General features: G+C 41.1%; 1 protein-coding gene across 14 annotated transcripts in view; it reads left to right on the forward strand.

The window, feature by feature from the left end:
• The window catches only part of LOC111573495 (protein bicaudal D homolog 1-like), a 60,140-nt gene that overhangs the window by 32,503 nt on the left and 13,571 nt on the right, over window positions 1–14,066 (forward strand). For 12 of the 14 annotated variants that reach the window (XR_008600172.1, XR_008600173.1, XR_008600174.1 and 9 more), the window contains exons 2-10: window positions 388–600; window positions 781–936; window positions 2,369–2,673; window positions 3,597–3,771; window positions 7,621–8,130; window positions 8,213–8,391; window positions 9,177–9,567; window positions 10,030–10,224; window positions 13,330–13,481. Coding sequence is in view for 7 of the 14 variants with exons in the window: in XM_035951594.2 (XP_035807487.2) it covers window positions 388–600; window positions 781–936; window positions 2,369–2,673; window positions 3,597–3,771; window positions 7,621–8,130; window positions 8,213–8,391; window positions 9,177–9,567; window positions 10,030–10,224; window positions 13,330–13,481 (2,276 nt within the window). In the remaining 7 variants the exon portion in view is untranslated. The remainder of the gene's footprint in view (window positions 1–387; window positions 601–780; window positions 937–2,368; window positions 2,674–3,596; window positions 3,772–7,620; window positions 8,131–8,212; window positions 8,392–9,176; window positions 9,568–10,029; window positions 10,225–13,329; window positions 13,482–14,066) is intronic. The other 2 variants (XM_035951595.2, XM_055006368.1) reach the window with 1 other exon arrangement.

Here is a 14,066-nt window from a genome sequence, read left to right on the forward strand (position 1 = left end):
GAATTCAGTAGTAGGAAATTTACAGGTCATCCAGGTCTTTATGTCCTTAAGACAATCTTGCAGTCTGACTAGCTGATTAGTTTCATCTGGCTTCATAAATAAATACAACTGAGTGTCGTCAGCATAGCAATGGAAATTAATACAGTGCTCCCTAATAGTATTGCCTAAAGGAAGCATGTATAATGCAGACATAACTGGCTTCAGTTGGGTCATGTGTATTTATCATGCAGTTTTTACCTATTTTATATTTTCGGAATTTCTTATTAACCCAACAGAATGCTTTGGATCAAAGAGCTGCTGAACAAGATTTTTTTTGGAACAAGTGCTTGTGGCTTCCTTAGGCTATTTAGCTTATCAGAGACCTCACCCTTTCCTCTCCTGTTCAAGGCATTTGGCCAGGCCTATTCCACCCAACGTAAGGTAGCAGAGGATGGGGAGACTAACGAAGAGACGTTGCTGCAAGAGTCTGCCACCAAGGAGGCCTACTATATGGGCCGTCTCCTGGAGCTCCAGTCTGAGCTGAAGCACAGTAGGGCCACTGCCTCCAACGCCCAGGCCGACAGCGAGCACCTCAGCACTGTACTGCAGGAGCTCAGGGAGGTACAGTAGCACTGTCGTGGAAGTATAGAGTTTAAAAGAACAGGCCAGTAGTTTGCAAAAATGGGAAGTTTCCTACCAAAGTCAAAAAACAAAAATGTATCAAATTTTTCAATATATACATAGGTGACAGAATACGGCAAAGATGTCCTCAGCTTTTGCATCCTTTTTGTACTGTCTCAGCAGAGTAATGAGATGTTGGAGCTGCAGCGGAGCCGGATGCGAGAAGAGATCAGGGAGTACAAGTTTCGGGAGTCACGGCTACTCCAGGATTACTCTGAGCTGGAGGAGGAGAACATCTCTCTGCAGAAACTGGTGTCAACGCTCAAACAGAATCAAGTACAGATTACACACACACACACACACACACACACACACACACACACACACACACACACACACACACACACACACACACACACACACAAAATAATTTGCTTTGATCACAAGCATTGTTCTAAAGATATTAAATGATTATGTATCAGCTGCAGCACTTTACGCAGCTTAAAAATATACAAACAGATGTCCAGTTGTTCAACTGAAATGCTAAATTGGGCTTATGTAGTTACAATTTTTCTATCAGATAATGCAATTTGTTTTGTCATTAAAAACTGTTAAAGTGTTGCCTCAGTTCAATATTACCAGTGTAATAGATAGAAAACACTAGGATAATGGCATAAATTTGTAAATCCACTGATATGATGGTATACTGATATTTGACCTATGACAGTCAAACAACAACATGCCAGCCTGAGCCACATAGTATACACTGATGGATGGGCAGCATAAACGACCCCTGAAAATTTTGATTCATTTAAATTTCATTAATAGACCTGCATTGCAGCATTAGTCTCATTCTTATACATACCATATTTTCTAAATTGTAGCCTTTGCAATTTGCATATTTGAATCGTTTCAGCCCTAATACTATGTATGGTCTTTAAGAATTATTTATACTCCTTTTGTAGACGTGCACACGGACAGACTGCGGACACCACGGACCCATAGTTGTTGTTAATTTGAGTTGTTAATACTATCTAGTCCACGTGGAGGAATCTTTCCCATACATGCAGAGTAGAGCGATGTCATGGGTTCAACATATGCACACTACTGTCCTTGTAGTAAATTTGCATCAAATTCTCTTGACAATCTTAATTAAAAAAAAAAATCTAAACAGTGCATTCTGATCTCAAGAATAACCTCAGTCTTGCCGGGAAGTGCTGTGATTTTAGTCTGACTTCATGGTGGCAGTTGTGTCCACCTGTTGCATTGTTCAGACCGAACACAATTCCACAGAATGTGTCTTTTTGGCTTACTGTCACAGTCAGACGCTATAAACACACAACTAGTTTTCCAGTTCAGAATCACCACTTAACCTCAGCATGTTTTCAGACTGTGGGAGGAAGCTGGAGAACTCAGAGAAAACCCGTGCTGCACAGGGAGAACATGTAAACTCTATGCAGAAAGATCCCAGGAATGCAGAGAGTGAACTCCTAGCTATTAAGCGACAGTGCTAACCACTGAGCCACTGAGCAGCCCTATTTAGCTGAGATATATAAATTATATAAATTATTGTAAGGGATTCATAATGACAAATATTTTTTGAATTTATTACTGTTTCTATGCTACACTTTATAGGTAAATTTTATAAATGATATGATCTCAGTGTAATATTATAATATATGGCTAATGACCAGTGGAATGCTAGAGTGTATCAAAACCAACCCATTCATTACAGTGATACTCTATCCACTGTTTCATTATGGTTCAGGTGGAGTACGAAGGCCTGAAGCATGAGATTAAGGTCCTGGAGGAGGAGAGAGAGCTGCTCAACAGCCAGTTACAGGATGCGCTGCGTTTGAAGGACATGTCAGACGCCCAGCTGGAGGAGGCGCTGGAGTCTCTGAAGACTGAGCGCGAGCAGAAGAACCACCTGCGCAGAGAGCTGGTCCACCATCTCAGCATGTGTGATGTGGCCTACACTGGCAGTGCACACCTAATGTTCAGCTCTGCTCCACCAAGTGGCACCGCCACCCCAACTACTGTGCTCTCCCCAACCACAGAGGACCCAACAAGGTGGACATTTCTTACCAAAATCCAAAAGGCATTTATATCCTACTAATTTACTTTGGCAAATAAGGTTTGAGTGATTTGAATGCCAATTCCTGCATGGATTCTGCACATACTATGCCACTTTTTTTTCTAAAAAATATAGCAAATAAGGGACTTTGGAAGGTTGGATATTCAAATCATAAGCCTTTGACAGTGGATTTCATATCCACCATATGTTCATGTTGTTAGCTTTGGGTCTGTAATACCCTTTGTTAAAGTCAGGGAAATATAGTGATTTTGGTGAAATTCTAAATCAGTCAGTGCATCCCATTCATGCTACATTTATATTTCAATGATGCTATTTTAGATTTTTCTAACTGAAAAAAAAACTATTATAACACCCTAGTCAGCAAAGTATGACTCTATCTCTAAGTGCACATGATAGATACACTCCATGTCCATGGCTCTCTGAACAAATGTATAGTTTCATTTAAAAAAAGACACAGTCATTGTCTAAACATCAGGATACAGCTGTAGTGTTTAACAGACATTCTTCAAACTAGTGTAAAAACATGTCACCCAGTGCAAAATTGAGGCTCACATATGTATTTTGAATAGAACTCTATGGAAATAAAATTTATCAAGTTTTGATACACACAGAACATGCTAGATAAATTCATTGTGTATTTGGTTCTGCACGTAGGATTCATTGGCAGTATGAAAAATGCTGTATATCACCAGGCCTTTTCTGCAACCAAGTGCTTCCCATTACTGATACAGAACCATAAAAACATTCTTCAAAACAAAACAAATGAAATAAATTTCTTGTTAGCATTTGGAAAAATTGTATTCAGTCTTTGTTGTTGGTCATTAATCTCTCTAATTTTCTAATTGCAATGTGGAAAGCAAATGATCCTAAACATACTGACTGGACTCTGATTGGCCAGGTGTAACGGCCACCTCCAGGGTGGGACAGGAGCAGGAACGGCTGCAGGGTCAGTGTCCAGGGCTAATGGAGAGTGCCGAGGGCTGAGCCGGAAAGCTGAAGGGGCGGCGACATCAGACCTCTTTAGTGAGATGAACCTGACCGAGATCCAGAAGCTCAGGCAGCAACTGATGACGGTGAGTCTGCTCTCTGATCAAGATAGATAGATGATGATCACAAATGTGGCTTCTAGGTGATGTATTTATAATGAATTGATGATTCAACCTGAGAGGCTAGAAAGAGTTTGATTTATGAATACATATACACCAATCAGACATAACATTATGACCACCTGCCTAGTATTGTGTTGGCTCCCGTTATGTGGTCAAAAATGCCCTCAACCATTGGGCCTGGACCAGAGGACCTCTCAGGGTGTCCAATGGGGTCTGGCACTAGGATGTTGGCAGTGGATCTATTACCCAACTTGGGGTTGTGCAGTGGTGGCCTCTGGGAATCAGACTTGTTCCACTGCATCATGTTCATGCTTGATCAGAATGGGGTCTAGGAAGTTTGGAGGTCAAATCAACATCTTGGGCAATTGCCATGTTCCTCAAGATGTTCCTGAGTGTTTGATGTTTTTGCGGTCTAGTGGGGTGCACTTTCCTGCGGGGGTAGGCTGGTGACATCTGGGATTACCATTTGCATGAGGGAGTGTGCTTGTTCTGGGATAATGTTTATTTGGGTGTCTAAGTTTCATCAACATGGATGCCAAAATTCAAGGTTCTCCAGCAGAACACCACATAATACCAACTTGATCAATGTTATTCACTTCACCTGCCAGTGGTTTTAATGTTGTGGCTGATCAGTATGTGGTAAGTGAGGTTCTTACCACTTGTGCAAGAAAAGTCATTAGAAGTAAACATGTAGATGTATTGGGGTTTGGATGTCGGAAAAAGGCTACACAGTGTCATAGTGGTTAGCACTTTCGCCTTGCAGCTTGAAGATCCCCGGTATAATCCCTTGTACACTACTGAAACAATGATTTATGTTGCATACACTTGTTAATAGTTTGTTAATGATGAACAATGCATTTGTGTTACTGCTATACAAAAATGACAGGACGGCCAGTTGTATTTTGACAATGCAACAGGGCTAAACAGCGATGAAGCACCTCATAGTAACAGAATCAGACTCGTTCAAATGGTTCCTTTGTTTCTGTAAAGCTAAGTACCTAAGATCCAAACATTTAGGATGGAGGATGTCTAGGAGGAATGACATGAGGAGTGGGGAGGGTCTAGACATGAGTGTATGTAGCCCTGCAGCAGACTGGTGACCTGTCCAGGGTGTCCCCTACCTTCACCCCAAGTCAGCTGGGATAGACTCCAGCCCCCCCAAGACCCTAATGAGGATTATCCGGTGTATAGATAATGGATGGATGGATGGATGGATGGATGGATGGATGGATGGATGGATGGATGGATGGATGGATGTCCAAAAAAAGTTGCTCAATAGACAGAATCAACAACTAACTGTAAACTAAGAAAACTATGCAGAGGTAAAGAGAAAAGTGGGTACAGTGACCTGGGCTGTCGCATGAGAAAGCACCAGAGAAGCTCAGTTCAATTCAATTCATTCTAATATATATACCACCAATTCACAACATAAGTCATCTCAGATCACTTCACATAGTAAGGTGAAGATCTTATTATAATATGTTATACATGGAGACCCAACAAATATTTGACTCAGTTTGAGTAGAGCTTTGGCAACAGTCTCATGAGAAAACGCCCTTTAAACAAACAAACAAAAAATGCTGGCAGAACCAGGCTCAGTGAGGGTGGTCTTCTACCTCTGGTGGTTGGAGTGACAGCAAAATGGGAGAGAAAAGGATAGTGAACAATTCATAAGAGACAATATACACTGGGAAAGGTGGCGAGGTTGGCATAACCCTGTAGTGCTGCAGCCGGAGATAACGGCAATAATGAAAGAATACAAACTACAGAAGAGAGAGGACTGAAAGTTAGTGACATGTAATGGTGGCATATACTAAATGTATGGTGAGTAGAGGAGAGGAGAGATGCTCAGTGCATCATTCAAAGTTGCCCAGCTGCCTAGGCCTGTAGCTGCATAACCAAAGGATGTTTCAGGGTCTCCTGTGCACCCTTAACTAATATAAAAGTTTTAGGACTAATCTGAAAAGCAGAGAAGATGTCTGGCTCCTCAGCCCAAACGGGGAGCTGATTCCACAGGAGAAAACTTGATAGCTGAAGGGTTTGCCTTCTACTCTGCTTTTGAGAGCTCTAGGGACCACATATAACCCTGAAAGCAAAGTGCGCCATTTTGATAATTTGGCACATTAAGGTCCATAAGAAACATGTAACTTGGAATCATTAAAGGCTTGCATGAGGAGAAGGATTTTAAATTTCATTCTGCATTTTGCAGTACTAATCCCACACTAATATCTCAAAACCTTGTCAAATGCAAACACAATAATCTGTGTGGTTAGATATTAACCGTGAGGATCAGAAATGCATAATGGGAGCTTCAATCACAGCATGGAACGTGAAAACAAACAACCTACCAATGACTTAACGCTGAGCTTGAACGTGATTGTTCTTCTGGGTGCGGGTCTCAAATCTGTTCTGCATTCATCTGTATCTTCTGAACGCATTATATCTAGTATCTTATCCTTTATCTCTCTGCTTTAAATGTAATTACGGTTAGAGGTTGATTAAAGGCAGAGCAAGGGTCTGGATGTTGTTAGCCTGATAGCCTCGCTTTGTACTAAGTTCAAAAATACATCTACACACATTATTCTATACATGCCAATCTTAGACACAGAAAATAACTGCTTTTCATTAGTGTAAAGCATAGCTGTTTCTTCCCTTTGATAATTACAGAAACAGATGACACTTATTTTTTATTTTCGTTGTCTTGTGGGCTCATAATCCAGCCGCTTACTCTTCTTTAAAATGATTTGGAATGACTTACTATGAATCTATGCTGACATACAGTATTCCTACTACGTAGAGCACTCTGTCACTAACTTTCCCACTTTGTCTCTTTGTATACAGACCTTTTCTTGTTTTGTTTCCTTTCTCTCACACTTTCAGAAAAACTCAGGGCATTTCTCAGACCTTGGAACGAATTACGTAGTTCATTAAACCATGCTGAAATCAGAGCAGCTCAGAAGCTGTAGTTTGTGTTTATACACACATCCATGTGTTTGTGTGAATCTGTTTCAGTTCCTGTAGGTGTAATCCCATCCATTCCTGCTCTTTGCAGGCGTTCTGATAGGCTTTTCTGCAGGAAAAGCTTATTTTTATCTCAGCTGTCACACGACACTATCGACCCCTCTCAAAGTACATGGGTGGGTTTCACTGCTGCTTTGGATGCTGTCTATTTGGCTCTTTTTTAATGCTTATGAATCCAAATTTGTGCCAAAGTATTGCTTCCTTAGCCCTCGATTTAACTTGAAGTATTTATTTTAATGTTATAAAGTGGAGTGTCATGCCTGCGACATTGGCTCAAGTTTTTTTCCAAATGTATTTGCAGCCACTCTGCAATGTACTGGACAAATGGTGTGAGTTAAAAAATGTTCAGTAGAACACAACTTCATGTAAGTAAAGAATGGCAGGAGCATCAAATTACTGAATTGCCTGAAGCTTGTTTAATGAAAACATAACACGGGAATAGGGCTGGGACAGGACAGAGTATTTTTCTTTACTCTGTCATCGGACTGGGATTTTTGTGCAGGTGGGATGGGACTGCAGTGAAAATCCACTCCCATATAGTTTCTAGTTCACATCTGGTTGCGAAGCTTAAATTCTCTGAGTTGGTAAGAGGTGTGTTTTACGTTGAACAGTCAGTCTCTGATTTGTCCAAATGTTTCTACATGAATGATAAGTCAGCCACATCAAACTAAGGTTTAGTAATGCAATGTAACAAAGTCACCTGACTGGAGTTGAATTTGTGATCAAACTGTTTGGATCTCATCCTAAAGTCCACTAACATGCAATCCCTTACCTTGCTGATGCCCCCCTCAGGTTGAACGTGAGAAAGTAGCATTAATGACCAGCCTACAGGAGTCCAAGACTCAACTCCAACACACACAAGGGGCCCTGTCAGAGCAGCATGAGAAGGCCCTGCGCCTTAGCCACAAAGTCACTGTCCTCCGCCGCCTGCATCGAAGGGTTAGCAAAGAGGCCCATAGCAGTGCTACCACTGAGCTCCACTCTGAAACCCTGATGGAGCTGGACAGAGACGAGGAGGAGGCTGAAGAGGAAGGGGAAACTGAGGAGGATAAGAGTGAAGAACTGAACAGAAGTCGGGTATTTTCATACCAAACTCCAGGTCTGGAGATCCTGCAGTGCAAATACCGTGTGGCTGTAACAGAGGTGGTGGAGCTCAAAGCAGAGATGAAAGCCCTCAGAGAAAGGCTGGCTCAGTGTGGGGAAGGAGCAACGGAGGAGAAACCAAGGCGAAATAGTCAATTCCAAAGGCTGGAGAGACACGTTGCCTCTTTGGAGAAGAGCTGCCAGGAGGGCCGGGAGAAGGTAACCCTGTCACGCTAACTATGTGTCTTTGAGTAGGATAAGAGGTATTCACAAGGATGAAACTTTTCTTCTCTTTTGCCAGATTTCTGCCCTGGAGTTGGAGCTGCAGACAGCTCAGTCAGCAGCCAGTGAGAGCCAGGGGGCGTTGAATGCAGCTCAGGATGAGTTGGTGACCCTGAGTGAGGAACTTGCCCAGCTCTACCACCACGTCTGCCTGTGCAACAACGAGACGCCCAACCGTGTCATGCTGGACTACTACAGGTGTGACTGTTGGTCTCATAGGACACCTGCAGCATTGGTGACTTTTTAAATTTACAGTGACTGAATCAGTTTGAGAAATTTATGTTAGAAAAGAGCTAATTGAGAAAACACAGCACCTTGATTATAGAATTTTAATCCCAAACCCTTTATTGCACCTATTGGTATTGTTAGCTTTAAAGGATAATTCAGCTCAAGTGTGTCAGGAGAATTATTCATTGGAGTCCTGACTTCTCCAGATTAATACTCAGAGTCGTCTCTCAAGTCAAAGCAAAGTTTTGCTTGCGCAAGGAATCAACATGCACAGAACACAGTCTGGACAAGTGACTGGTGAAGGGTGAAAATAGCGCAGCTTTAATACAGATGCATACAGTAAACATGAGTTACACATCTTGGTATGTGTTATCTCTAGGTTGCTACAGGCAGGCGGTTAGGACTGGTTTCTTATCCTTCAAACTCCTGTGTGAGCAGCTTGTGTCCTTGTTCCTCTTTTAGCACACATCACACAGTATTACAACAAGTAAGAACATTCAAGCATCAAATACAATCATTTCCATAATAGTGTGTTTCCTATTAATGTAGATATTGTGGATTATTGTGAATACTTTCTGGACAGTCAACAGCTAAATGCAGTATTGAATTCCCTTGAGGACAATTATGAGAACAGCTGCATGTCATGTATGAACTTCAGGGCACATGATTGCTAATGTAGTTAAAATGACTGCTCCTGCTCCACACTAAAGGTTTGACAGGCTAAAAAAATCTAATTTGCTCTGCTTTTCTTATAGACAAGGCAGGGGGCTCAGGGGCCTCAGTGCCAGTCTCAAAGCCATGTCTTCGGACAACAGCAAAGTTCTCCTCACACCACGCCTAGCCAGGCGGCTGGCCGCTGTCTCTTCAACGACCTCAACTCCTGGGGAATCACGTAGCCCCTCTGAGTCTCCATCCAAAGAGCCTCTGTCTGCAGAGGCAGTAAGAGAGGAGAGGGAGGTAGACAGGGAGGGCCTTCAGGTGCCACCTGAGGCAAGCCTGCCGCCCTGCACACCTCCTACCCGTTCACCCAGCATCAGTGCCTCTTCATCATCGTCATCATCATCATCGCCTGCCCTGGAGCCTGCCGGTGAGCTGCGCAGGGAGCCCATGAACATTTACAACCTCAACGCCATCATCAGAGACCAGGTAGAACACATGTTGGTGTTGTGTGGGTGGAATTCCCTTCTCCCTGTCACTTCTCTCCTGTGTTAAACTTTGCTCTCCACGGTTGTTGTTCAGGCTTGTCCCATCTTCACATTCTGTCTCGTTGCTTTCTGCCTTTCCTTTCTCACTGCTCTCAGTCGCTTCATTTTCTTGTCTAAGATGTGATGCTTCTAGTGGTCTTTTCTTATCTTGCTTTTTCAGCTGTGTATTATTATTTCTCTCCTTCTTCCTGTTCATCGCTTTTCTTCTCCTGCAGATTAAATCCTTATTTTTGGCCAAACTCCTCATTATCTCTCCTCCACTCTCATTCCTTGGAGAACTTCCTTTCTTCCTTTCTCCTTTCTCTTTTTCTTTAGAACAAAGTGAAGTAAACCACCTTGTATCCTCTTATCTCCTTGTGTCCTCGTTTCCTCCCCCCTCCACCTTGTGCCTGTCCTCCCCCAGGTGAAGCACCTGCAGCGGGCAGTAGACAGGTCCCTGCAGCTGTCCAGACAGAGAGCTGCAGCCCGAGAACTGGCCCCTCTGCTGGACAAGGACAAGGAGGGCTGCATGGAGGAAATCCTGAAGCTCAAGTCTTTACTCAGCACCAAGAGAGAGCAGATAGCCACCCTCAGACTGGTACTTAAGGCCAACAAACAGGTGAGACTGCATGTATGGCTGAACAATACTGACAAAGGTAAAAATATTTTCAACAATGTAATGCATAATGTAATACAGGGCAATGTGTGAGGCATGACTGGAGATTCAAAGTGAGAAAGTAAAATTCAGTCTTTAAAAAAAATTCAAAATGTTGTCATGATACTGTGCTGTTTGCAATGTGTGGGAGTGAGAAATGACCGGCTCTCCTTCCTGTATTGTGCCTCGTAATCTGGTGGATGTTGTGAAACAACCTCTAATTTACCAGAATATAAAAGCCAAAAGTCCCGATGCTATGATTGTGTCTTACTGTATTTGGCTGTATTGTTTTTTAGACCAGCACATGTTCTCTCCTAAACCTAAATTACAGGTCGTCATAGGATAACATTTTACTGTATTTCTGCTTTCTGTTAAGATGCAAAATGAAGGTGGTGATGTTGCAGTCTATTGAAACATGACCCAGTCTGTGAAGAGAGAGGCATTAATAACTAGACCCAAAAAGGTCCAGTCTATTGTGTTTCTCAGACATGATGGACCTCATGTGACACACAAAATCAGCTCTTATAATTTTGAAAAGCTGACACTGAATATAAATCCAGCATGAGAAAAGAATACATAGTGCAGTTCTCTGACCAAAGAGCAGTGGTGAGGGCTACCTCTGCTCTGTCCCTCCAACTTCTGCCATTTCTACTTTAACCCTCTGAATGACAGGTTTGAAAGGCATGTTAGCCTTTCAAACCTGATTAAAATCTTAAGTCACCAAAATTACCTTTAGTCTGAGCCAGAAACAGCAAAAAATCAAATTAGCGCATTTTTAACTTTGCGATGGTCCCTGAACTTATGGGTGATTTGTGTTTCATCTGAAAAAATGTACTAAATTTAAGCGCAAAACTGTCATAAGTGAAATTCCTTAGTTTTACATATCTTAGCCAAAAATTCTGCAAAAATAAACTATTTACCCCAGATTCTGTAAAGATGAAACATTCTGCAATCCTTGGCACAACTGAGAAACCATTAAAGATTTAAGATTTTTTTTCTCTGTTTACACAGACCAGAAAGCAGATCAGTACACAGAGGAGGAAGCTGGATAATACATTCAGCATGGTCAAACTTATTTCTAGTTGATGTCCAGAATATTGTGGAAAAACACCAGGTTTGTGGAAACATAGAAAAATGTTGTACATGTTGATTATAGTTTATTTTTTCAAATTTTTGTAAAAATTTATAGTTACAGAAATGTAATATTTTCTAATTTATGGAATTCTAACTCGTGTTTTTCAGCAAATCAATACTGAATACATAAAAATTTGCGTGACATGCTTGTGAATAGCACTTTCCTTCCATAAATTGTTGCACAGCTGTATTGTAACTTATATACTGAAATACAGACTAGCTAGTGCCAGATCACAATATTAATGATATTATCCAGCTATAAGACAAATGCACCAGACTTTTTTGACGTTTTGGTCATTTGATCAGGTTCCTACTTAATCCAATTCTTTCTAGTTGAAGGACATATGACCAAAACATTGTAACTGAATCAATGTAGCACTGATTATTTTCCTTTGCCACCCAAATCACAAATGAAAATCCTAGACATCCTTATCTGATTGTACCTTCAAAAGTAACACAGTCAAAAACAAGAAAAGCACTCAGAGAGCGCATTACTTCGCCAAGACTGTTCATTCCCCGACCTTGTGCTGAGCATAGGCATGTGTTATGCCAAATCGCCTGACCTTAATATGTAGTGGGCAGCTGGAATTGATGGGACTCAGAAACACCCCTACAATTTAATCAATTGTTCCTTGTATCAATTCCAATAAGTCCACAGCGGTGCATTTGTAGTAGGATCACAATCATGTGATCATCAGCAGGCAGCTGACGTAGTGTTCACTTGTTGTCATAGTTACAGTGAAGCCGTGCCGCTATCAGACGCCGTGCTGCTATTAATTAAATGCTTTTTTTAAATAGGGACAATGCAATTAACATAGCTTCAATACAGTTCATGAATCCGATGTGTTGCATGTAGAGTTTTAGCTACAGCTAATTCTCAACTCCTGTCTATAGTTGGGCTTTTAAAACAACCAACACATACAAGATCACAATCCTTTAAAAGTACAATATACAAAAAACCTAAACAAATACAACCATAACTTACAGAATTAAGTTAAAAATCCTCACAAATCTATAGAACAAAAGCAAGAAGGAAAAGAAAAAGTAAAATCTTACAAATCAATCCAAATTAACTACTTAAACTACAACACTTTAAAAATGAGTACAGCTCTGGTTTGCTTTAAGCCACGCCTTAACTTTTTTTGTGAAGGTTTTAATGTTAGTTATTGATTTTATTTCAGTTGGTAATATGTTCCAAAGTTTGCAACCTTTGATTGAAAAAGCAGACTGTCCAAAAGTGGTTCTGCGGCATTGAATCCTGCAGTTTCCTTCCACTGTGCTTCTCCTTACTCTATTATTGTTCTGTCTTTGAATATATTGATGAAAAGGTTCAGGTGCAAGGTTATTGATACATTTGAAATATCTCAATATCTCAATGGGAAATCCTTAACAAATCTGTGGATCCAGACTATATGCTGCATCACTGCCAAAATCAAATGAGGTGGTCCTTGTGTCACTTCTGACCTTCCCTGAAAATTTCATCCAAATCCATTAGTCTGGTTTTGAGTAATGTTGTGCACAGACGGAAGGAAGAAAGGAAGGAAGGAAGGAAGGAAGGAAGGAAGGAAGGATTGATGTAAGCCAATCGCCACATAACTCCGCTGCGTTCCTTGGTGGAGTAATTAGTCGGCACTAGTGCTGGGTTTTACTGTGCCTTTAGAGACTAAATGAAGCAGTTAATAAGCCAACAGCTTACTTTCTTCACTTAAACACATCAACCAGTAAGGTTTGTTGAAATACTCACTCATCATACTTTTTATGCATTGCTGTTACTTTAGATTATCTGCACAGTGTTTTGCTACCAGGATGTGGCTCACGAGGATGTTGCACATTCAAGTGAAATGAGATCTTAGTTTTTCATTAAAGTGGAGGGAACTGAGTGCAAAAATGCAGAAAGCAGAATTTCTGATTGGTGTAATGTGTGTGTTCACTCAGACAGCAGAGGTGGCTCTGGCCAACCTGAAGAGTAAGTATGAGGCAGAGAAATCCATGGTGACCGACACAATGACGAAGCTGAGGAATGAGCTGAAGGCCTTGAAGGAAGATGCTGCCACTTTTTCCTCTCTCCGAGCAATGTTTGCCACCAGGTCAGAGACAAATCAGAAGCTAACAAAGCACACTACCAATTGTTTTAATTTTATTCTTTTGGATTAATGACTCAAATGACTGTACATATAAAAAGTATTGAAAATGTAAGTAAATATTGTTTTGTATTACTGTGACATGCAACTGCACGTGGTTCAGAAAATATCACTAGTACTGAGTCCTTGAATGAACAGAAAGCCAGATGATAATATGAGTCAACAAACCTCTGAACCCGAATTAGTGGATCTAAATGAACTTTGCCACTCATCTTGTTCACTTCTCTGTAATGCCACTCTTGTGTCTGTGACGTAAATATCACCAGCTAATCTAACTGTCTAAAGGTGACACACTACAGCTCATTAATTAATACCTTATTTATTAAAATGTGCAAAGCTCCAGGAAGTGGAAGGAAGAAACAGACATTCAAATAGGATCTATCTTCTCATTCAACCACAAAGAGAATAAGCCTTCTCAAAATTTCCAGCTGATCATAGCTTTTTTTCCTTTTATCATCCTGTGGTTATTTTTACATTTGTACCTGCTCTGATTAAAACCTCTTTCACTGAGTTTCTCTTTCCAACTACTGA

This window comes from Amphiprion ocellaris, chromosome 21, assembly GCF_022539595.1.
Source record: "Amphiprion ocellaris isolate individual 3 ecotype Okinawa chromosome 21, ASM2253959v1, whole genome shotgun sequence".
Taxonomy (NCBI): Eukaryota; Metazoa; Chordata; class Actinopteri; family Pomacentridae; genus Amphiprion; species Amphiprion ocellaris.